The following is a 26,476-nucleotide window of genomic DNA, read 5'->3' on the forward strand; positions in this document are numbered from 1 at the left end:
AATTCCTTTTCTGAAAGACTGCTTCATAAGAAAACTTAGTTGTTTTCTTAAAGACTGTGCATTGAAATTATTTCGTTTGAATAACACTTCGAATGTGCATTTACAAAACTGTGCTTTATTTTCTGAAAAACTGTGCCTTAATCATTTATGAATTGATTGTGCCTTAATAGTGGAACTTCGCCTCTTGCGTTAGATTTTGCCTTAACTTATCTTCATGACTGTGCTCAGTGAAAACTTTTGTTAATTTCCATAGGAACTGTGCTCTTTCAGATGGTGTTTCGGTATGGGAACTTAATTTCTTTTCATACTTCTAAAGACTGTGCTAAATGAAAGACTGTGTTAATTTCAAATGACTCTTCTAAATGAAGGAACTGTGTTAATTTCGAGTGACTATTCTCAATGAAAGAACTATGTTAATTTTATGAGATTGTGCTTTGAAAGACTGTGTGCTTTAGGAAACTTTGAAAGACTGTATCAAGAAAGAACTGTGCTTTCTTTCATTCGATCTTGTCTTAGAGATTGTTCTCATTTCATGAACATTGCTGTAGTACATTAATGGGACTGTACTTCATTACGACGCTTATCATACTTTCAAGTGTTCTATGAAACTACGTCTCAATGACATTCTTTGATTTTCATTAGGCTGTGCTTAAAAATAGCAGTGTTAAATTCATTGCATTAACCTTAGTGATGGAGAAGGTTACGCGAACTGTGTTTTTCACACTACTCCATTAATTTCCATTTTTCCGACGAATGAATCGGACAGTTATTATTTCACTTTTGAACTATGTTATTACTTTTTGTTGCAGATTGTAAAACTCTTCGATAAAGGCAGCTCTTGAAGCTTATTTATTTGTGCTAAAGTTTATGAACAGTGGAACTCGTAACTCGTATGAACAGTGTTACGCAATTATCTCCAGTGCAGGAAGTGTCGTTCAGATTTTATTGACATTCTGTTTGGTGTAACACGCTACTTTACTCCCTTCATGGGACTTAAGTGGAATACAATCATTAACTGTACATTCCACGCTGCACTTCACCTGTCATCAGACTCCTTGGTTCGAGCCTCTCTACCAGAACATCCAGGGCCATTGACCACCGAGGGATTACGTGGTTCCATGGTGCAGAGAGGTGTTCAATGGTGAGGGGTAGGAGCTCGTCATCACGGGACATCCCCGACGCCGTTGGGATGGTGTCCTCATTTTCCAACTGACGCCGATGGGATGGTGTCCTCATTTTCCAACCTGAACTCCGTAAATTCAGCTGTTCATCTGTGACAAGGTGATATGATTTGCTCGTTTCTTTTGAATAAACAAAAAGTTCAGAACTATAAGAACTTATTGTACTACCTTCCCTCTGATGTTTCCTAAGCATGGACCGTACATGCACTGGCGTCAAACCAATGTTCTCCACCGAATTAAGTACAGGCGTCGTCGATACGGCTGCAGTATTTGCCTCCATACATATCTTCATTTACACACAACACACATCACGTTGCCAACCACCACATAAACATGCTATTGTAAATACCTCCCTTCACATAGGGTTGGAGTTAGGAAAGGCACCCGGCCAACACACTGGGCTTAATCCACACAGTGCTCATCTTAACTCTTTCACAGTCTGGCCGAGTACGTATACGGACTCCCCACTACCGTTGTAAGGTGTCAGCCCAAATATGTACTCGGGCTTGTGCTTTGATTGTAGCCAAAAATGAATGCAAAGCCATCTGTTGCACATCGTTGGAATCACAAAGATATTCTCTTTGCAATAGGGCTGCTCTTAAGTACTGCATGGCATGTACAAATTAGGGACAAAAGAATTGAAGCTAGCCGTGTTTGTTTACACTATGGCTACCTCAACGTGCAGTGTTTCGTGGTTTTCTTTTTATTGCTGAAGGATGATGTTGGAAGAGAATTGTATCGCAATAATGATTTACTTAGTGAAAGTTCAAGTGAATCTAGTGATGATGAAAATATCAATTGTGATGAAGACGACAGAGGTACTATCAATGTTTTAGTGGCAACAGGACTTTACACTACCGTAAATTTCCCCATATTTGTAGATTCTGTTCCTATTCCTGATAAACTGGGCAAGCAGGAATGAAAATAGATATTCCTAACAATTTTACAGAACTGGACTTTGGATTTTAAGAAATTTAATTTAATTTTCTATCTATGTCTGTATTTCTTGTTTATCTGCATGAATTTCTGGGAAGAACATTAAAAAGAACAAATTCATTATTGATAAATACAGGCACAATATATTTTCATATGTGATTCATCCCATAATATGTACAATATATAAAAAGACACTTAAATACAGTATATCAAAGTAACAAAGTGATATCAATTTCAGTCTAATTCTTGAAGTACAACAAATTCCAAGTTCTAGGGTAAAAAATATATAATCACTGTAACTAAAAATTGTTTACACACTGTTGATTCACCATTTTATACACAATTGTCTCAACTGAAAACAGGAAGGCAGACTAACAAAACTAAAAATACAGAATATGTCTCCACAAAAAACTGCTATTAGAATATAACCTTTTTACAATTCTGGCATTATGGCTCACTTTGTACATTCTTGTAACAGTAATGTTCACTGAAACAATTCCCAACTGTAATGATACTGAACAACTTTCTTTACCAAATTCATACAGAGAATAAAAAATAGGGGGCAGATCCTCCATCAACAGTTAAACCTTCCCCAGCAATCACAGATTCTGTCCCAAGGAATGGGCTACACACATCCTTGCGCTCACCACATTCTCGTCACACTTTCAGGACACAAGCACCATTTGCATTGATAATTGCTTCCTCAAGAGAGCAAATCTTCTTCACTTAAATGCTGGAGCATCAGGATGCCGTTCCACAAGCATTGCCACTCCCTGGAAATGAGCAAAAAATGTATGAATTGTAAATGAAAACAAGTAAAAGAAACATACCTTATTTCTCTTAACACAAGATGAGTTCACACCCCAAAAGTGAAAATTCACAATCATGTGTGTGCAGCATATTTCTGTGGCTTGGTTCTGAAAGGGCCAATGTCATTTTTTATCGAAATTGAGATATTAACTGATATAAACGCGTTTTATCCTGGCTTGCAACATGTTAAAAGGGCCAATGTCTCTGTTAAGTACTAAACGAGCAACTAACGTTTAATTAAATAAGCCCCTGCCAATAATGTTAGATTACCAATAAAGATTAGAGACCTGGCAATTTTTAAAGAATACGATAGAAAAGATTAACACTTAATAAGGTGACTTTCACAAAGAAAGTATAAAGTTATTTAAAGTTAGTTGTTAATAAAATAATTGGAAAATTATAAGCAAGACTTCAAATGCTCATAGCGAAACAGGTTTTTTAACATTGGCCCTTTTAGAACCAAGCCACAGATTTATTTTGAAATTATTCACAGTGATTATATATATCAAGTCACGTATGTGACCCGTTATGCAAAAAGTGACCCTAAGTCAGCTATGGAAATTTTACAGCAGAGCTGAACAAAAGGATGACGTTGGAAGGAATTGTATCGCGATAATGATTTATTTAGTGAAAGTTCAAGTGAATCTAGTGATGATGAAAATATCAATTGTGATGAAGACAACAGGAGGTACTATCAATGTTTTAGTGGCAACTTTGTAGATTTTGTTACTATCCTTTCCAACAAAGATGGCCTAGGCTACCATAGCTCAATTGGTAGAACAACAGACGCAAAATCGGGAGGTTGTGGGTTTGGGCTTAACATCTCTTCAATATGTACTAAATGTATGTAATATGTAATACGACCTAATAGGTTGAAAGTCGGTTTCAATTACAATGCAGTTATGAAAATTCAATATTCATCAAAAGAGTTTGTGGTATAAAAATTTCATTTCTACGTTTTGACTTCCTGCGCTACCTGTGGGTCTTCTTAACCAACTAAGTTACCTAAGTTACGCAGCAGTTTGAGTCTTTGTCACTTGATGTAATAAAAACTTTGTACAATTGGTAATAAAATTAATGGAAACTGGAATTGAGTTTTAGTCAAAATAAACAATACTTATTTCCTGAACTACTGCAATTAGAAGCACAAACTCTTTTTTGAAATTAACTTAACTCATACATACATACATTATCATTATAGACTGTTATGCCTTTCAGCGTTCAGTCTGCAAGCCTCTGAGAATTTACTAAACGTCGCCACAATCCTCGATTTGCAACTAGTGTTGTGGCCTCATTTAGTTCTATACCTCTTATCTTTAAATCGTTAGCAACCGAGTCTAACCATCGTCGCCTTGGTCTCCCTCTACTTCTCTTACCCTCCATAACAGAGTCCATTATTCTCCTAGGTAACCTATCCTCCTCCATTCGCCTCACATGACCCCACCACCGAAGCCGGTTTATGCGTACAGCTTCATCCATCGAGTTCATTCCTAGATTAGCCTTTATCTCCTCGTTCCAAGTACCCTCCTGCCCTTGTTCCCCACATGTTTGTACCAGCAATCATTCTTGCTACTTTCATGTCTGTTACTTCTAACTTATGAATAAGATATCCAGAGTCCACCAAGCTTTCGCTCCCGTAAAGCAAAGTTGGTCTGAAAACAGACCGATGTAAAGGTAGTTTTGTCTGGGAGCTGACTTCCTTCTTACAGAATACCGTTGATTGCAACTGCGAGCTCACTGCATTAGCTTTACTACACCTTGATTCAATCTCACTTACTATATTACCATCCTGGGAGAACACATAACCTAAATACTTGAAATTATCGACCTGTTCTAGCTTTGTATCACCCATCTGACATTCAATTCTGTTGAATTTCTTACCTACCGACATCAATTTAGTCTTTGAGAGGCTAATTTTCATACCATACTCATTGCACCTATTTTCAAGTTCCAAGATATTAGACTGCAGGCTTTCAGCACAGTCTGCCATTAAGACCAAGTCGTCAGCATAGGCCAAACTGCTTACTACATTTCCACCTAACTGAATCCCTCCCTGCCATTTTATACCCTTCAGCAGATGATCCATGTAAACTACGAACAGCAAAGGTGAAAGATTACAGCCTTGTCCAACTCCTGTAAGTACCCTGAACCAAGAACTCATTCTACCATCGATTCTCACTGAAGCCCAATTGTCAACATAAATGCCTTTGATTGATTTTAATAATCTACCTTTAATTCCATAGTCCCCCAGTATGGCGAACATCTTTTCCCTCGGTACCCTGTCATATGCTTTCTCTAGATCTACGAAACATGAACACAACTGCCTATTCCTCTCGTAGCATTTTTCAATTACCTGGCGCATACTGAAAATCTGATCCTGACAGCCTCTCTGTGGTCTGAAACCACACTGGTTTTCATCCAACTTCCTCTCAACGACTGATCGCACCCTCCCTTCCAAGATGCCAGTGAATACTTTGCCTGGTATACTAATCAATGAGATACCTCGATAGTTGTTGCAATCCTTCCTGTTCCCTTGCTTATAGATAGGTGCAATTACTGCTTTTATCCAATCTGAAGGTACCTTACCAACACTCCACGCTAATTTTACTACTCTATGAAGCCATTTCATCCCTGCCTTCCCACTATACTTCACCATTTCAGGTCTAATTTCATCTATTCCTGCTGCCTTATGGCAATGGAGTTTATTTACTATCCTTTCCACTTCCTCAAGCATAATTTCACTAACATCATTTTCCTCCAGCCACCATAATGATTTCCTTTTACATTGAGAAGATGTTCAAAATATTCCCTCCACCACTCCAGTGATTTCCTGGGATCTATTATGAGTTCACCTGAATTACTCAAAACACTGTTCATTTCCTTTTTCCCTCCCTTCCTAAGATTGTTTATTACTGTCCAGAAAGGTTTCCCTACTGCTTGACCTAGCCTTTCCAGGTTATTACCAAAATCTTCCCACGACTTCTTTTTGGATTCAACAACTATTTGTTTCGCTCCGTTTCTTTCATCTACGTACCAATCCCTGTCTGCCTCAGCCCTTGTTTGGAGCCATTTCTGATAAGCCTTTTTACGTTTACAGGCTGCTTTCAGTTCATCATTCCACCAAGATATTCACCTTTTCCCATCTTTACACACAGTTGTTCCTAGGCATTCCCTTGCTGTTTCTACTACAGCATCCCTGTATGCCACCCACTCACTTTCTATATCCTGAACCTACTTACTGTCTACTGTTCGAATCTTCTTACTAATCATATCCATGTACTTCTGTCTAATTTCCTAATCCTGGAGATTTTCTACCCTTATTCGTTTGCAGACAGATTTCACTTTCTCTACCCTAGGCCTAGAGATACTTAGTTCACTACAGACCAGATAGTGGTCTGTATCATCGAAAAATCCGCGAAAAACTTGTACATTCCTAACAGATTTCCTGAATTCAAAGTCTGTTAAGATATAGTCTATTATGGATCTGGTACCCCTAGCCTCCCATGTGTAGCGGTGAATAGCCTTATGCTTGAAGAATGTATTCGTAACAGCTAAACCCATACTAGCACAGAAGTCCAGCAAATGCTTCCCATTCCCATTAGCTTCCATATCTTCCCCACATTTATCAATCACCCTTTCGTATCCTTCAGTTCTATTCCCAACTCTCGCATTGTAATTGCCCATTAGCACTATTCTATCCTTGCTGTTGACCCTGACCACAATGTCACTCAATGCTTCATAAAACTTGTCAGCTTCATCCTCATCCACACCCTCACATGGTGAATACACGGACACAATTCTTGTCCTAATTCCTCCCACTGACAAATCTACCCACATCATTCGCTCATTTACGTGCCTAACAGAAACTATGTTGCGTGCAATGGTATTCCTGATAAAGAGCCCTACCCCAGACTCTGCCCTTCCCTTTCTAACACCCGTCAAGTATACCTTATAATGTCCTATCTCTTCCTCATTATCTCCCCTTACCCGAATATCACTTACTCCTAGCACATCCAGATGCATCCTCTTTGCTGACTCAGCCAATTCTACCTTCTTTCTTCCATAAGCCCCATTAATATTGATAGCTCCCCATCGAATTCCATTTCGTTCGCCAAGTTGTTTCCAAGGAGCCCCTCGCCTGTCAAATGGGAGTGGGACTCCATTACTCCCATAGGTCCGAGGCTTCCTTAAAGTGTTCTGAGCTAGGTAAATTCATGAAGCAGGATGCTGCCCTACTTGCACATAGTCCAAGTGAGGATCTCTCCTCTAACGGGTTATGGACCACCGGTGAATTGTATAGTCCTAGCCGCCTGAGCACAAGGAGAGCCACGACTCAGAATATGTCCGAGATGCCCACACCCATTCCATAGCAACTGGTATCCCGACTCTCAGGACCACTTACTAGGCCACTCAGCCGTTGCCCATGGTTCACGAACTAGGACGTGACTACAGTAACCCACAAACTTAACTCAGAGGGCAGAATTTAATGTATTAAATCCCAGAACAGGTCACCTGCCAGCGGAATTTAATATATTAAATGGTCAGAGATCCAGTGTCACCAGCACATATAGTAATAAAAAAGCTCAACAGACGGCAGTTCACAGAACTTATAAAAGGTCTGGCTTAAGGGGAATCCTCGAATAGAGTAGCATTATCTCCCTGCTAGCTTTTTACAAGTTGTGATGATGATGATGCTTGTTGTTTTAAGGGGCCTAACATCGAAGGTCATCGGCCCCTACAAGTTGTGAGAAGCTATCGTGTTCAGTCAAGCATGCGTCGCCAGTTTTGAGACCGGCCTTCTTGCGATTTATATAGCTATTTCGTGACATGGTTAGTAAGAAGAGTCAGTGAGCAATAGATTGCTTCAATTTTGGACTCTACGGATAAGATGGAAATTTAAGCCGTGAGTCTTCTCAGTGCAAGAGCGACTCAAGTGTCCCGAAGAACAAAACAGCTGACGAAAACACTGACGTGAGCAACTCCAACCCAGGTCCTTCAAGTACCTTTCTGATATAAAACATTGATCAAGGACCAATTTTACATTCATATTTTGACATGGCGACCAAGCCGACAAAAGTATTTTTCACTATTTCTTGATACTGAAATTTTGACACAATTCACCAAGAAAGAGTAATTCAGGGAAATAAATGAAAACAACAGGCAATACCTCCAACTAGAAGATGTAGAATCAAAGACTGGTTATCTCCAACAACTATATGACATAAGGTGTGGAATGACTCTTATGCCTTTTTTTTGTGCTAACATACTAGCGCTAAAAAATCTGATAAAATCCTGCGGACCTCTGTGATGGAGTACATCCAATAATTCAAGATAAATAATTAGTATTACGTACATATGCATGTAACTAGTATTAGATATTTCTGGACAGTTTTAATTTGCCATATTTTCGGTCCACGTACAGACACAAAACGCTTTGTCAAGACACACAAGCTCAAATTACCGATATATAACACTATAACATACCGTACCTGTAAAAACATACATACTATTAAACAAAGAATGACATGTTTCATTCTACAAGAACATACCATGTGTGTACAATTGGCCACTGGCTGCAATAAATGTTACATTGTTTTCATAGACCCGGCGAATTAGCCATGTGGTTAAGGGCACGCAGCTGTTAGCTTGCATCCGGGAGATAGTGGGTTCGAACCCCACTGTCGGCAGCTCTGAAGATGGTTTTCCATTCCATTTTCCCATTTTCACAACAGCCAAATGCTGGCGCTGTACCTTAATGAAGGCAACGGCTGCTTCCTTCCCACTCCTAGCCCTTTCCTATCCCCTCATCGCCATAAGACCTGTCTGTACGTGCGACATAAAGAAAGTAGTAGAGTAGTTTTTTTCATAGCATCACCACTTCATTTCATCGACTAGTTTACGCAACGTAAACAATATTGTACATACATGCGCATGATTTAAGTGATATGATAGAATCTGAGGATGTTCTTGCAGAACAAAACATGTCATTTTTTAAAAGTGTGTATTTATTACAGGTATGTTATAGTGTTGTATATTATATTTTGAACTTGTGTGTTCAACAGACTGAAAAGCTTTTTAAGTTATATTTAACCAAGTCGACACTGAAAAGTATGGCTTCCTTCTTAGCAAATCTTTTTTTAAATCCTGAGTATCGGATGCCAATTTTAGAACCACAAAATTCTCAAATCTAAAAAACCGACTTTAGGGACCTTTCTGCGCAACGGGTCACACATAGATAGATAGGAACATGAATAGATATACATAATAGGATAAACTCAATGACATATCAACAGTGGAAGTGGAAGCTATAGAAAGGAAGACAAAGGACAAACACAAAGGAAAATCTGCAAGTCTTCACACTGCAGTTTTCAAATAAGACAGGCTCTCTGCTCATCAATTCTAATTCTTCCAAGCCCATTTCTTTACATCTTCACCTTCCATCAACCTTGTCCAGCAAGCTCCTAGGCACGCCACACCCAAAAGCATTTTATGCCTAACTGCCATATTTCAATGATGCCGCCCCTGATATGGATAACAGACACTGCACGCTGGACTTCAGTGGCATTTCCTGTACAGGCGGACCAACACTCACTCAAAGGAGCTCCTCTGTATAAAGCCACTGCCTGTATGGTCTACTATACACAATATAATATACACATACATATTTATTCATTTTCATTACAGAATGTTATGTCTTTCAGCATTCACTGTACAAAAAACCATAAATCAACTAGCCACCTTCAGGGTATTTAGATACAACTGATGTCTCCTTTATGCCTTTTATCTTCCACAGCCAAGCCAACCTGCATCCTGGAACATTCTAATTTACTTCTAACTCTGTCTTTATTACAAATACCCTCCTCTTGGTAATCCTGCCTGTTTGTGTCAGGAAATGTTCTCCCCACTATCGTACACTACAATGCCATTAATGATCGAAAACCTGTAGGTACTGCATTAACGCCTGCCCCACCCTACTGTCAAGGCCCCAACTCTTCAAGGATGACTTTCCACTAAGTTTCAGTACGTTTCCATTCCTCCTGTCGTATACGACGAACCACTCTGTAGCTGTTCTGGGCCGTGGCCGGTCTGGTCTGACTGTCAACCAGCACTGTAGCTAATCCCAGAGATGCTATATCAGGGCTTTGGGCCAACCATTTCATTTCATTTCATTTCATTTCATTTCATTCACTCCCATTTTGGCAAACCATTCTGTCATGGTCTTTGCTTTATGAACAGTTGAACTAATGTTGAAAGTGAAAAGGACTACTCCTAAAATGTCACAGGGTAGCACAGAATTGTCCCATATGCCTGACAGACTTTGGCGTTGACATTTCGAGGATCCATATCCAGTGGAGCAAGACTTAACCAAGAAAAACAGGCCCACATAATTAGCTCTCTTCTAGTAATGCCATAAAAAAATAGGGTCTTTGCCATACAATTCCTTTAAAGTTTTTTTCCCCATTACCCATGAATGTATTAAAAGACAAGAGTGGGCAATTTTTGCCATTGCAATTAGAGAATTACCAAATGAATAAATAGGATACATCTCTCATGTGGAAATTACAGCAAAATTCTATTGTACTTCTTTATACAATTCTCAAAATTTGATTCATTGAATTATTTTAGATGAGATTCTTGTTTAAGAAGTGAAAAAGAGATATGGATGCCAAGACTGCAGAAGTAAGGCGAATGATAGTGCGGATCTGATGTTATGGCTAAGAGAATCCTGCAACTTTGTATGATCAAATTTATGCCTCCAATGGAAATACTAAATTCAATGAAGATTGATTGTGCCAGAAAAACAAGAAATTAATAGCAAGTATTCTATTAAACTGTCAAAAAATAATGAACAAACAAGGCCTGTTAAAAAACTGAACTTCGAAAGTAACATGCAAATTCAGTGTGTTAGAAGTTCCCTTGAATTTCCTACAAAGAAACAATTGCTTTAGAATCTTCAAGATCAGTATTTAAGAAGCTATCATGAGCAAATAGCAGTGTCCAGTAAGTGGCACTGTAAAGTGGTATCCTTCCTAAGCAACACTAGTAATTTGCCGAGCATTTCTGAAACAATTAGTTATCACTCATCACCTGTTAGCTTGTGACTGTGCTGTAACTGTCAAGATGTCTGAATATTAACAACAGCATATAAATAGTTGCTTCTGCTTCAAACTGAGGGAAAAAAAAAAAGTTTGCAGACACACACAGAGGTGTGGAAAAAATTTTCAGAGACCAAAGAAAACACAGGTCAGGTCGAACATGAAAGTGCTGTGAACATTTTTTTTCCCCCCATCAACAGCGTTACACACCATAAATTAATACCTGATGATCAAACGGACTGCTGCTGTTATCTCAAGTTGGAGAAAAAACGTCACGAGAAAGATACCACACTTGTGAAGAAAAAGTCCTGGGGCCTAGCCTCTACCATGGCAACTCCCCAGCTTTCGCATTTCTGTAAATTTTTATGAACACTAAAACAACTGTGCTTCCCCATCTACCAGGCGAGTTGGCTGTGCGATTAGGGGCACGCAGCTGTGAGCTCACATCCGAGAGATAGTGGGTTTGAACCCCACTGTCGACAGCCCTGAAGATGGTTTTCTGTGGTTTCCCATTTTCACACCTTAATTAAGGCCACAGCCGCTTCCTTCCCATTCTCAGGCCTTTCCTGTCCCATCATTCCCATAAGACCTATCTGTATCGGTGCAATATAAAACAAATAGCAAAAAGTAGCTTCCCCATCCAAACTACCTCACCTCCCCTATCCCTGGTAGACTTTTCCTATCGCCCAAACTGCAATTTCCCCTATCCCTGGCAGACTTTTTCTATCACCCAAACCACAATTAATTAATTTATTTATTTATTTATTTATTTGGGAAACTAAAATATTGCAGTGCCAAATTACACAGTTCTGGAGTGATCAAGAACCATTACAAGAGAACAACACAATGCAAACTTTAAAAATATAAATGGTAAAAAGCAACTAAGAAAAATCAACTAATAACAAAGTAAGAAGAAGAAAAATATTGAATATGACACACATGTAACAGTACAAAACAGTAAAAAGTAAGCATTATATTATGTACAATAGAGGGGACAGCAATGAGAAGAGAAAATTTTAATACGGAGAAATTTCTCCGATTAAACTCTTTGATCTCAGTTCAAGGAGTTGTTTTCTACCTAACCTAGATGTTGTCCGTATATAAGCTATATTATGCTTCTTATAACGCAGTGAAACATAATTCTACAACATAACCTCTGTGAATTGCTTACGTTCATGTTTTACAGATGTCTGATTACTGGGATATAGAGGGTTATTCAGCTAAGTTGTCCATCTCAAATAACATATGGACCATTCAAGATAGAACGGCATTAATATCCTCTGAGATAATACTATTAACTTTGTTTTTAAAATGGAACTACACTGTTTTCTACACTTATCCTTAAATCTACGTACATTACAAGTTCAGCACTGTCATTATTCCGAAAATCAATCCAACAACTTCAAGAAAATGTAATGTATTCAAACGTGCTTCATTTCCCAGCTGCAGACTGCCCTGTTTGATTCACGCTGCGTATGGAACATGCAGAGTTGCTTCACCTTTTCCTGACAGCTATGTATTCGCTCTGCTGTGCTCATAAAAGCACTATGAACAAATTTATGATTTAAAACCTCTTCAATATCGCTGTAGGTGATAGGTACCATAAAGGAAAAGCTGACATACGACGGGCTCTACGTGACAATATTTTTATCCTGATGTGATATTAAACCACACAAGATCGAACGAGCCTAGTGCAACTGGGCAATTACCCTTTCTTAACACCGATTCTTCAAAAAAATGAATAAAAGAGAGATTGACCACGAAGGTCGTGAAAATGAAAGACGCACTAGGCTTCGCAAACCTAATACCGTGGGGGTCAGGAAAAAAAAAAAAGTTGGCTGAGGAAAGTCTGATATTCGTTTGTCCTTCACCTGTGTTCACTGCAAGAAAAGCACATGAAGAAATTCTAGTACACGCTGCAAAGCAATTTCATATTTCATTTGTTGACAATCACGGCCAGGTCAATCCCACCATTTAAGTATCATCCAACGGGCAAAGCTATTTCATATTCAATTTGTTTTGTGGTGTTGCAACATCCACTTTTCTGAACTCCGGTTACATTTGAACTACAAAGTTCAGTTTTGTACAACGCGACGAAGTCGTAATCTCGGTTCATTTTCAGAACTAGGTTCTAAATTGATCTCCGATCAGAGGTCTTTATGCAACCAGGCCCTAGAGTGTTATTTTTTAAAGTTTAGTTACTTTTTGAACAGGCCTTGCATAGACTGGCAGGGGGGGAACCCACACACACAATAAATTACAGATAAACATGATAAAGGCAATCCTTAAATATACAGAGGAAAGGAGAAGAAATTACAGAAACGCAGAATATTGCATTATGAATGACCAGCCCAAAGTATAACAGAAGGCCATTTACCCAGACAAGAAACAGAAAATGGATATAGAACCCATTGGAATGTATGCGTACTGTTCAAAATATTTAAAAATATATCTTCCTTGAGGCTGGGTGTAAACTATTGGAATTTAGTTAAAGAAATCTGGAATACAATAACTAATATTTAAATAATTTTATCAGGTATCAAATAGTGTAACGATTGTGTGCTTGTGTGCGAGAGAAATATAATCCATTGCAATTAATTAAGCATCACTGAATTCTGATGTTTAATTTTGTGAAGCCAAAGATGGTAGTGAAGGGTTGAAAGAGAAATATCAACCAGAAGTTATATTAGGGAACAGATAGGTCTTATGGCGAAGATGGGACAGGAAAGGCCTAGGAATGGGAAGGAAGCGGCCGTGGCCTTAAGGTACAGCCCCAGCATTTTCCTGGTGTGAAAATGGGAAACCATGGAAAACCATCTTCAGGGCTGCCGACAGTGGGGTTTAAACCCACTATCTCCCGGATGCGAGCTCACAGCTGCACGCACATGGCCAACTCGCCCGGTATGAAAGGAGGTTGTGCAAGTAAGACAGAACACTGTCTTTAATACACTTTTTGAAAACTGTAAGCCTCAGGGCATAAGACTCTGACAAAAGAGGGGGCCAAGGCAAAAACGCAATGAGGTCACTACAAAGCTCCAATTAACATTACGATATGATAATACTGGAAGATCTACAGTGCATCCAATCTTTAGCATGAGATAGCTAATGGAAAAGAACTGGGAATATGGAAAGGATCTGGTCATGACTTTCACAGATATAGAAAAGGCATATGATAGTGTCTCCAGAGAGGTTTGAGAAACCATGGTTAAAAAGAGATTAGGAAGAGAAACGTTAGAAATGGTGCAAGCAATGTACAACAACTGTGTTAGCAGGTTACTGACCCCAGTTGGAAAGACAGAATGGTTTATGAATAAGACTGGACTAAGACAGGGGAGTGTGCTGTCAACACTTTAGTTTATTATGGTCATGGACAAAATTGCATAGGAAACAAAGGAAGCCTATGGAGATAAAGAGATGAGGATACTGCTATCTGCAGATGATGTGATCTGGGGAAAGAACAGCAAAGAAATGCAACAACAACAAGATGTACTGAACAAAAAAAAATTAGAAATATGGCTAGAAAATCAGTACAGAGAAAAGCAAGACTATGGTGATGTCAAGAGGGGAAAGTCAAGGAAACGGCACTGTGAAAATTGGAAGTCAGAGTCTGGAAATTGTGGACAGTTTTAAATACCTAGGAAGTGAATTAATGCAAGGGAAGACAGAGTGAGAAATGAAGATGTTAGGAAGGAAGTTGGGATAGGAAAGCTAAATGAGAGAATTGAAAAGAATAAACTAAGGCAGTTTGGACACAAAGAGGATGGAGGAGAATAGAATTCCAAGACAGATGCTGGAGGCAAAGTGCGAGAGCAAGAGAGCAATAGAAAGACCTAGAAGAAGGTGGATTGAATCAGTGAAGAGCAGCATAAGAAGATAGAATTTAGACTGGGACAAGATCATGGAAGAGGAATGGTGGAAGGAAAGAGTAAGACGGAGAAGTGCCATAAATACCCCGCCCTGGCAGGAGCTGGATAAGGTGAAATGATGACGAATACTTAACAAAGAAAGAAAATTTTCCAAAACAAGTTGCAACCCTCGAAGTACAGCTGAACCTCCATATAAGGAAGGTCGATATGATTAACTCGCATTAAGCTATACCCTTGTATGATACCTACAAATATCCCATCTTAACAGTGTTTATTTACATGGCGAATGATGCTTATTTGACATTCATGAATTTGTATTAAAAGACTACACCAAAGACTAGCTGTTATCCACGGCTTTGCTCGTGTGGATTTTGTAATTCGACAAAAGTAATCGTTCCTCACTACTGCACTAAGATATAATCTGAAAATTACTAAAAACTCACCAAAATATTGTGTTTTGCTTACCCCAGAATCTCTTTATAAACCATGTTTGTGGTATTGGTTTTTAGGGCTAAAATGATCAAGCTACTGGCCGAGGTAACTCGGAACATGCAATATAGAACTGTCCAAGTTGAAAACAAATAACGTGTATTTATTTTTAAAGGAGATTTCAAATACCAATTTCTATGTGTGTAACATCCTCAGTTATAGAGATATCCCAATAAAAACAATTCAACCCTTTTTTCAGCCCCCCTATCCCTAAGCGAATTTTCTAAAAACACAAAAAATGAAGTGTTTCTTTATCTTTAACAACCTGCTAGCAAGCCCGTATATTTTACAGGCCACCTTCCTCCCGAAAATCACCCAGCCTGTAGTCTCTACCGGGTCGCTCATTTCAACAAATGTTATTTTGCTAAGCGTTGTTTCTACGGGTCTGGACACTGGAGAATTATGCCTCATACTGTACCAAATACATCAATGTAGTGACACTAACAGGGAAAGTGGAAGAAATTGTAGATTTTATGGTTGACAAAGAAATAGCACTGCTGGGAATCAAGTGAGACCAAATGGAAAGGAAAAAGTGAGGGGGAACTAGAGAAAGGATATACCTTATACTATAGTGAAGGAAGGGAAGCCAAAAATGGTGTAAATCTCATAAGTAGAAAAGATCTCAAGGAATATCTAGAATTGGTGGAAAACATAAATGACAGGTTGATTAAGGTCAGATTGAGACTTGAAACTGGTGTTACCGATATAATTCAAGGGTACGCTCCAAAAAAGGAAATACAGATATGGATCTAGAGGAATACCTTGAATATCTGGAAGGCCATATACAGGACAAATAAGTTGTGATCATAGGAGACATGAATGCCCAAGTAGGTCAGGAAAGAAAAGGAGATGAAAGATATAAAAGATGATTGAGATTAGGCAGAGAAACCTAAAGGTGTGGAAATTGCAGGAGAAGGAAATAAATGAAGGGTTCCAGACACCCATTAAAACAAGTACACCTAAGGAAGACATCGGAAGGATCGAAGTGTAGCGTTATTAACAAAACTCTACCTGTGATACATATATATTTGTGTGAACTATCTACTATCTACGACATATAATTATATGGTGTCTCTCATCGGAACTGGTAAATTTGCTAATTCCTCTACGGACATTATGTTCACGGGCTAAGTACTGTACTGAGCCGTGGTTTTCCCGTTCATATGGAACTATTATTCTACTCTATGGAAAGACTAAAACCTTGAGTCTGGTAGACTTGATTATTTTAAAACATGAGCGCTGTGAGCTGTTGGAATATTGGTCATATTTCCTGTCTAAACGTGGCTATTGTGACCTGTTGGAACACTGTTTTGTGCTTGGTAATACTTCTGCATGATATGATTACATAGTGGAACGATACATGAACGCCTACGCCATCTGTGAGAGTGGCTAGGAACTTATCTTGGTGGTTCAGCGGTCTCCGCCAGAGCGTGTAGCGGAGTTGAGACTGTGTCGCGCCTAGTGACGGTGTGTGAAAGTCGTCTTTTAGTTGTTGGACTCGCTCGTGGCTGGAAGCGAAGCCATGTTTAACGGCTGGTCTGTAATTAAAACAATCCTAATGCAAACTGTAGGTATCGGGTGATAAGACGAGTACACCTCGCCTAGCAAGGAAGTTAATATGTAGAATTTAGTATTTAATCATATTAGTTTTTAGAATGTAAGTCTTTCGTAAATTTTTCTATTTGTGAAGTGCCGTGATAGTGGGTCGTAGCACGAGGATGTTACCTGAGCATTACTGGTCTCCTCAAAGTTCGCCTTTTGGTCTTATTACTGTGTATTTATATATATAGTTTGGGTGTAGTTTTCTGTATTTTATAAGTGTATTTATTGTAAGTGAAGTAAGCTATGGCTTGGTGATGGAGTTCATATTTGAAGTGTGTGTTGGGTAACGGCAAGGTGCAGTGTGCTCTAGGTAATGCTCAAAATTTCGTCCCTGCCTTTTCTAAATTTGTGATTCTCTTGGTTTATTCTTGTTTCTGGTGTATCTACGTGTGTTTTGGTGTATTATTTGATTCGTGTGCTGTTTCTTTTGTTAAATTGCATCTTCATTATGCCGTGTTTATTGTGATGCACTCTTTCGTCTGTTCTCTCTGATATTTTGTTCCCATATTATCGTTCTGTAATTCGGTTCGTGTTTCGGCCTTCTGTTACTCGTGTTACGACCTAACTACTACGATTGCACTGGAAGCCACCAATTTCCTTTTAAGGGCATCATTATTTTATTATTATTATTAGTTGGATTTTTCATAGATTTTATTTTAATTCATACGTATGACTAGGGAATTGGATTGTATATTTATTGCATTTTGCGGGTGGTTTATTTTATTATTGCCCTATAATATTAGGATACCTACATTTATTACCACGATGAAATTCTTTAACAATGTAAAAATTTTAATGATTTAATTGAGGGTTTTGGGCACCCCTAGTGTGGAGTGATTGTTTCTTGGGGTTTATCTTCTCTTCTCTGTATTGTTGCTTATCTTATCTTATCGCCGTGTGGCCGTTACGCAACTGTCTTTATTGTCATTGTTGTCGCGTGGGCTTTAGCATCGGCTGTCGCATACCGCTGTCATTAGTATGATGTTTGTTTTGCGGTATTGTGGAAAAATCGTGTGTTTTTCTATCTTGTAATGTGGGTCCCGCCTCATTAAATTGTGCTTTTCTGGTCGAGTTGTTGCTGATTACCACATCTACTATGTGGGGTGACTTTAATTATTATATATTAGTGTTGATGTTATTTTAACTACTGTACGATATGTGTTTTCATATTGGTGGGTTGTAGTGTAAGTCCCGTTATTTTTCTTGCGTTGTTTGTTTACGTTTTGTGAGTTTGTGAGGAATAATCCTTCGGCTGGGACGTGTCGAAGCCCTCTATTAAATAATTCATTGTAAATTTTATTAATATTCCATGTTTGTTCACGAACACTTATAGTATTTATTTAGTTAGTTGACTGGTGCACCAGAAGTTTATTTTACAAAGAAGACTTATTTTAAAGAATATTAATTTTATTTATATCTAGATTTGTTACCTGTTTTATTTTCGTGGATGCCAGAAGGAATATAATCTTATTTTTTTAAAATTCATTACGTTAATTTGGGTCTAATGATTTTTCTTTTATTTTTAATAATATGTAAGAATGAATTTTCTTTTAAGTATAAATTAATTTAATATTTTATGTTGGTGTTATTTGGGCGATGCCTGTCGCAATTCCTTATGATCCCATCCTCTAATCTTATTTCTTTGGGTTTGGTCCTGCACACTTCCATTTTGCCTTTGTTGATGCTGTTTACTGTTTATTGTGTATGCGCACGTCCCAATGACGCTTGTCATTTTCTTGTGTTGCTTGAGGGCGTTGCAGAAGAAGAATGGGCGTACTTTAAAACAGTCATGGTGGAGTTTGCAGAAAAGACCTGTGGAGGAGTATCAGGAAGGAAGAAAGATCAAGAAACGCCCTGGTGGAATGACAGGGTAAAAGATAGTTAAACAGAAGAAACAAGCACGGAAAAGATGGCTGAGAAACAGAACAACAGAATGCAAAACAGAAATCAGGCACTGCAAGAAGGAGTGCTCCAAGGTGGTTCAAGAAGACAAAAAGAAATGCTGGCAAAAATTCACTGAATCTCTGCAGGAAGATACAACCGGAAGCAGAAAGATCTTATTCCAGTGGGTAAAAAAGAAAAACCCAGGTGAAGGTGCTTAACTTCATTAAAATTTAACAGGAGGAAGTGATGACATAGAAGCAAGATATATTGCAGGGGAAGAGAAAATTCTTTGAACAGCTTTACAACGTGCAAAATACCCCAGTACAAGGAGAAATCGAAGAACAAGATGGAAGGTAAGGAAAACGAGGTGTCCATAGCAGAGATTGAGTGGGCCACTAAAAGAATAAAATGAGGCAAAGCAGCTGGAACTGACTAGGCCACCATAGAAATAATAATAGCAGCAGGAGCAGTTGGTCTACTGTGGTTGTATAGACACTTCAGAGTGATATGTAGAGAAAAGACTGTTCCAAAAGAGTGGACAAAAGGAGTCATTATACCAATTTTAAGAAAGGAGACAGGAAGTGATGTGAAAATTACAGAGGAGTGACACTGATACCTCATACAGCTAAAATCTTTGAAAGAATCTTTGATAAACAACAGACAGAGTAGAGGGAAAACTGGCAGAACACCAGGTCCACATTTGACCCAAAATGTACATTGCATCAAATGATGGAAAGGTATTGGGAATATGGAAAGGGCATGGTAGTTAATTTTAATTTAATTTCGTGTGGCTATTTCTAGCCGAGTGCAGCCCTTGTAAGGCAGACCCTCCGATGAGGGTGAGCGGCATCTGCCAAGTGTAGGTAACTGCGTATTATTGTGGTGGAGGATAGTGTTGTGTGTGGTGTGTAGGTTGCAGGGATGTTGGGGACAGCACAAACACCCAGCCCCCGGGTCACTGGAATTAACCAAAGAAGGTTAAAATTCTCGACCCGGCCGGGAATCGAACCCGGGACCCTCTGAACCGAAGGCCAGTACGCTGACCATTCAGCCAACGAGTAGGGCATGGTAGTAGCATTTCTAGATATTGGAAAGGCATATGACGGTGTCCCAAGCAATTTGGTATGGAAAACATTGACAGAGGCACATACTGGGAACGAAACAATGCAGATGGTAATAGCATTGTATCAAAATTGTAAAGCTGTGTTAGAACCAAAGTGGGTCAAACTGAATGGTTCAGAGTTGAGACAGGCTTAAGAAAGGGAAGCGTATTGTCTCCCTTACTCTTCATTACCATCATGGATAGAATTCTACATAATATCAAGGAGAAGAGGATGGGCAAGCAAGTAAAGTCCATGCTCTTTGCTGATGACATCGTAGTCTGGGGAGATACAAAGGGCACTAGGAAAGTTTTGCAATATGCAAAATGTGATGGTGAGGGATGAAAAGAGGGGTGAAAAACCAGTCTAGAAGAGAGCAAGTAGTAAGAGTTATAGAAAATTATCCCTCTAAAAATATAATCTTACGACGGCGGTATACAAACTGATAACAAAACCAGCTATAGGACAACACAACAATGACTATAAACACAGTTTTCATGACATCAACCATGATATTGACGTCGTAGAAATAATGGAAAAAGGGCCCTTACTTGACATAACGGAACAATGTTTTATATCATTAGATCAGTATTTTAACCCGAATTATAACCTGAATGAGGTTTCCGAAAAACCCACGATATTGTTTGATACGCTCATTTCAGTGATCAACAGTCTAAAAAGACCAATAAATCAACCAGTACACAAAATGGTGCGCAATATGCTCATATACCATCCCCTCCGTAATCCACGCCCTCCCGACCAATAACCTCGCATTATCGCGATCCCCCTTCCCCTACATAACATGCTCCGCCCCTCTTCTAATACTCGTAGTCTGCTTTCTGCCGTTCCAGTAGACAGTTCCTCATCGGCTTCATTCTCGACAACACAGTGCTTAGGGTGAGTTTCTACTTAAAACGAAAATAATGCCTATTAAACTTAGTTATTCTTACGCTAATACATAGTATATATATTCTTTCTTCTTAGGTCCGTATTGGATCGAGATATTTCTAGAACCTCAAAGACCTTGAATGTTATGGTCCAAGAAAATTTGGTTCACCAGTCCACTTCGACCAAGTCGATCTACATTTTATAACATTAGCATAAATGACGGAATATTACATTACGATCATTGCTTAACGACATTACATTACGAAATAAGAAATTTATTCAATCCAATCCACCGAAAATAGAGTGAACCTGCAATCGATTCTAAGAGGAACTGCTTTGCTCACTATATATCTTCACTGAAAAAGGGACCTCTACAATGGACAATTAATATTTTAAAGTTTAAAATATCAGCCGAATTTATCATTTTATTCGACTTGTTATTAAATAAACAAACTATATTAACGCAAGTTATAGAATTACTACAGACTTATAATGTAACTTATCTCCATACCTAGCACAAATAGGTCACTGTTTCCCATCTGACAGTAGGCGATTTCATTTTAATGCATGTCAATTTAGTACTATCGACCAAACAAGTGTACTATTATCTTTAACGCCTAGGAGTTATAAAAGTTTTTAAAGATTGAAAATTGTTATCTGGATGCTCTTTTAACATTTGGTAATATTTAGAAAAACTGACAATAAGCTTTAACTTTAGTCAAATAATTGTATAAAGTCATAATATATCGCATAAAATATGCTACCAATTTTAATATAAGGTTTTATGGTGTACACCAAAAATTTTTTAATAGTCATTGTAAGAATATGTTCATTTTTATATATACATATATGTATGATGTAAGTTATGTTAATATTGTACTTAGGCCTTGTCACTAAGTTTCCTATGGCTGATGATGGCATACAAATAATGCCGAAACCGGTCCCAATGTTTGAAAGGTAATAAATATGTGATGTGTTAATGACCTCACATTGTTTTTGTATTGAAAAGGTGGACATAACTATCCTCAATTTATAGTGTAAACAAAACCAAGTCGAATATAACGTGTACTATCGATTATAGGATAGATTTCTCCGAAAAGACTAAGACACCACCAAATTCTTTGAGTTTCAAGAACATAACTATTACCACGGCGCAACCTTCACACCAGCTGTTACCAAGCAGTGGGATTGAAAGCAAGTTAAGATGTCAGTGTGGTCTAAAGGTGAATATCGTGCAATTATCCGCTACAATTTTGCTCGTGGATTAACTGTTGACCAGTGCCTGGAGGAAATGACTCCTGTGCTGGGGAAAGACTGTCCACATCGGACAACAATTTTCCACTGGCACAAAGAGTTCCAGAGGGGAAATTTTGCGGTTCTGGGTGACCGTCTGAAGCAGTGATTGAGGAAAACATTGAAGCTGTGAGGAAAATGTTGCTGCAAGAGAGGCAGTTGACATATCAGCAGGTAGAAGAGACCCTCCACATCTCTGCACAGCTATTAATTCAATTCTACACAACCATCTCCATGTTAGAACGATTTGTTACCTTTGGGTGCCCCATTCACTTGCAGAGGAACAAAGGGCACATCGAGTGAAATGGGACTTCGCGCAACGTTAATAGCATCATTACAGGTACGAAACTTGGTTTTATTATTACGATGTCCCAACAAAATCCCAGAACAAGATGTGGCTGTTTGAAGAAGAGGATACTCCTGTGACTGTGCAAAAGTCAGTGAAGAAAAGGATGATCCTGACTCTGGTTGTGCTAGAAACACAAAGGACAGTTACTGCAAAGTGGTACAGTGGGACTTGTCTGCCTCAGGTCATCCAGGCTCTCAAGCAGCTCCGTCGAAATTCACGGCTCAACACTTGGCTCTTGCATCACGACAATGCTCCAGCACATTGTGCTAATGCAACAATGGATTTTCTTGCCAGATCAGGGTTGACTGTGCTTGATCACCCTCCATACAGTCCTGATCTTGCCCATGTGACTTCGCACTCTTCTCAGAAATGAAGATGAAGCTGAAAGGGCAGTGTTTTGCATCCGACGTGGAGCTTCTGGCAGCATAGGATCAAGAGTGTGAAAATGTAACTGAAGAAAAGTGGGAGAGTTGGTTCAGTGACTGATTTCGACGTATGGAGAAGTGTACTGAGTGTGGTGGAAATTATTTTGAAAAAATCTAAAGCGTTCACTCACACTACAAAACTTTCCTAGTGACCTTTGTAATGATGAGGAAGTACAGACACAAGTTGATTTATGAAATGAGGAGATAAGAAATTTTGGAATGAAGATTAGTACTGCAAAAAGCAAGAGTTTGATCATGACAAGAGGTAACAGAAAATCCAGGGAAGTGATAAAAATAGGAAGTGAACCTCTTGAAGTAGTGAGAAATTTGAAATATTTGGCTAGCATGATGTCACAAGATGGAAATTTGGATGGAGAAATTGATTTAAAAATACAGCAGTTTGGAAGTTTCTACCAGTGTGTGAGAGATTGTATGGAACTAAGATGTGCCAATGAAGTGCAAGAAGGTTTTATACTCGTCCTATTATAAACCTATACTGACCTATGCTTCAGCAGCCTGGACGTTGACTAAGCGGAACCAAAGAAAGATACAAGCAGCTGAAGTGAAGTTCTTGAGGAGCATACAGGGAAAGACAAGACGACATAGAATACGAAATGAGGAAATAAGGAGAAGTGTGGGAGTGTGTAAAATTCAAGAGATTGATATAGCAAAGCTAAAATGGTTTGGACACATGAGAATGCCAGAGGAGAGAATACCAGAGAGAACATTCATGGATACAGAGTCTGCAAAGAGGCCTAGGGGACGGCCTAGAATGAGATGGAGGAGCTCTGTTGTGGACTGTATTGCAAACAGAGGAGCCGATAGCAATAAAGTACTAGAAGAGGAATGGTGGAAAGATCGAGTAAGGTGGAGGGCTTTGGTACACTACCCTACCCAGAGAGAAGAAGACTGTTAGCAATGATACTGAGCAAGAGATGACACTCAAGTATACATATTTAGCACAAAATTGGCAGCATTTAAAGATTAATTTAATGAAATAGACTGCCACTGCAAGAAACTGCCACTGCAAGAAACTGATTTCTGCAAACTATACTGGCAACATTTACAATTGCTGGGAGAACAAATTCAGTGTACCGTACTTGAATCAGTCATTAAGAATTTAGTTATTAAGAAAACAGTTAATTGCCTTGGAATCTTTAGATCAATATTTATTAAAGAGGTTATCAAGAGTGAAAAACAAAGTTACTGATTTCAATCCAAAGTAGATGAGTGCAGCAACAATTTATTTCAGTACCATTTTGTAGTCAAATTAAACCAGAAATGCAAGAGTATGCAAGTATATATTTGTGATTTTAATTTTTTTTTTTAACTCTTTGCATGTTACATTGAATTAATCTGTACATCAAATGGTATTCTCATGCAATTTCCTATTCCTTCAATATAACACTGATATAAGATTATGATCTGCTTGGGCTAGAAAAAAAAAAAATTGTTATCCGGAAGTTCAATTGTATTCTCGCTATGGCCATTGGATCCCAAGCCAGAGCCTTCAAGTTGTAGGAGAACACTTGCGTTTGTCCGTTAAAACCCTTGAAAACCATTAACGACTCATTTCTGGGCTTCTAGTAGCAAGTATTCGCTAAGCTGGCCATTGATTCTCACTTCTGCAGAAAGGCACCTGTTTATACAAGCATTAAAATTTACTTTAAAAATCGCACTTCCACAATCTTAACTAAAGGCACTGAAGAGAAATAAAATGCGCATACTGCTTTAGATGCTACACTACACTGGAGTCGTCCGCCTGGTGGCCATGATTGTTAAGGCGTTGAAGTCTAAATGGTCTGACACCCGAGGTTAGCCGGTTCGAGTCCCGTTGGTCGAAAAAAAATTTACCATCAGAATGTTGGCCGGAAGGGTAGGGAAAGTAGTGGTATACAATTTCTAATCACTAGATTGCGTGCCAAAAGCCTGGATTAAATTCCAAACCTCTCCGCAGTACTCATATGGAGTGTAGGGCATATGATGCTGCTAATGGTGATTCGTCCGTCGGATGGGGACGTTAAGCCTTGAGCAGACCTCTTTGTGCTATTCGACAGGAGTAGGCTATATGCCGATACCGAGCTTCACCATTTCCCTTCCTAGTATTATATTATTATATTATATTTGCCTTTATTTGTAGTGGCGAAGTTAGGACTCATGGTCCTCTCTTACACTTAACCACACTTCATTAACATAGTACATCTGAGAGCAATATTCATAATCTTATCTTAAAACTACCATTACAAACTAGAAACAAAATATGAAACATAATAACATAAACTCTATAAATATTCTTAGTCATGTCTTAAACTATCGTTACAAATTAAAAGTTGATTGACACTAAATACCCTAAGCACAGTAAACGTACATTCATACACACATTCACTGCCAGATTCATTCAGCCTGGTGGCACATATCGAGGAGATGCTCACGGCAAGACAACTTGAAGGAATTTAACCCAATCGCATCATTTGACGACCCTAGCTCGTCATAGTTACTCGTGGCATATGAATCAAATGACGAGCTCTGCTCGCGGCGATGCACAGCTGTGCATCAATTCATATAGTTCAGTCAATAACCCACAGACGCCACTTGTATACATTCTGAGCTGAAGTTTACACATGTGGCTTCGGTTTTTTCCCTTTCACCAGGTTCTCGCACACTTCCGGAACAAGAGATAAGAGAATCTTTTTTCACATAATTTCGCTCATGTCAGTTGCCATCATGGCGTCAAGCAGATATGCTGGTGTTGATGAAGAAGGAATACGAAAGCTAATAGATAGTGTTTTAGAGAGTGATATTGAAGGCAGTGATGTTTGTGACGACGAAATAGACCCTGAAGTCCTTAGTTCGAGTACTAGCGATGCGTATAATAGTTCTGATGACACGGAAAGTGAAGCAAATAACTACGGTGTGCCGAGTCTTTCGAAACGAGCTCGTACCTCAGCACAGACTAACTTGACTGACTGGAACTGGACAAAAAGTGACAATAAACCTGTTGTACATAAGTTTAGTGAATACAGTGGGGTTAGTGAAAATTTATTGAAAAAGTTTGATACGCAACCACTATCTGAACTCTCAGTTTTTTGTGAATACATGAACCCTTTGTTTGACAATATATCTGTCGAGACAAATTCATATGCAGCAAAACAGTTGAGCAATCCTGACAGAAAAAAGTTGAAAGACGATGACAAATGGTTCGAGACTACACCCGACGAAATTAGGGCATATTTTGCGTTAGTTATACTAATGTCACAAGTGCGAAAGTCAAGAATACAGTTATACTGGAGTAAAAACAGGTGTATAAACACTCCAATTTTTCGTGAAACCATGAGCAGGGGAAGATTTATTATAATTTCACGATTTTTACATTTTGTTGACGATGAACAAGTCGATAGTAGTGACAAACTAAGAAAGATTAGGCCTATAATACAACATTTCTGCTCCAAATTTTCAGAATTATATTTACCTTCACAAGACATTGCTCTAGATGAAAGTCTAATGAAATTCAGAGGCCGCCTTTCATATGTCCAGTGTAATAGGTCTAAACGTTCTAG

The 26,476-nt window shown here is 38.7% G+C and overlaps 1 protein-coding gene across 1 annotated transcript in view; it reads right to left on the bottom strand.

Moving 5' to 3' along the window:
- Positions 1–2,237: 2,237 nt before the first annotated feature.
- Mtpbeta (mitochondrial trifunctional protein beta subunit) overlaps positions 2,238–26,476 on the bottom strand; it is a 100,801-nt gene continuing 76,562 nt past the window's right edge. Inside the window, exon 11 of the mRNA XM_068228035.1 lies at positions 2,238–2,890. Within this exon, the coding sequence (XP_068084136.1) occupies positions 2,840–2,890 (51 nt within the window). The 3' untranslated portion in view covers positions 2,238–2,839. The remainder of the gene's footprint in view (positions 2,891–26,476) is intronic.

This window comes from Anabrus simplex, chromosome 6 (genome assembly GCF_040414725.1).
Source record: "Anabrus simplex isolate iqAnaSimp1 chromosome 6, ASM4041472v1, whole genome shotgun sequence".
Classification (NCBI taxonomy): domain Eukaryota; kingdom Metazoa; phylum Arthropoda; class Insecta; order Orthoptera; family Tettigoniidae; genus Anabrus; species Anabrus simplex.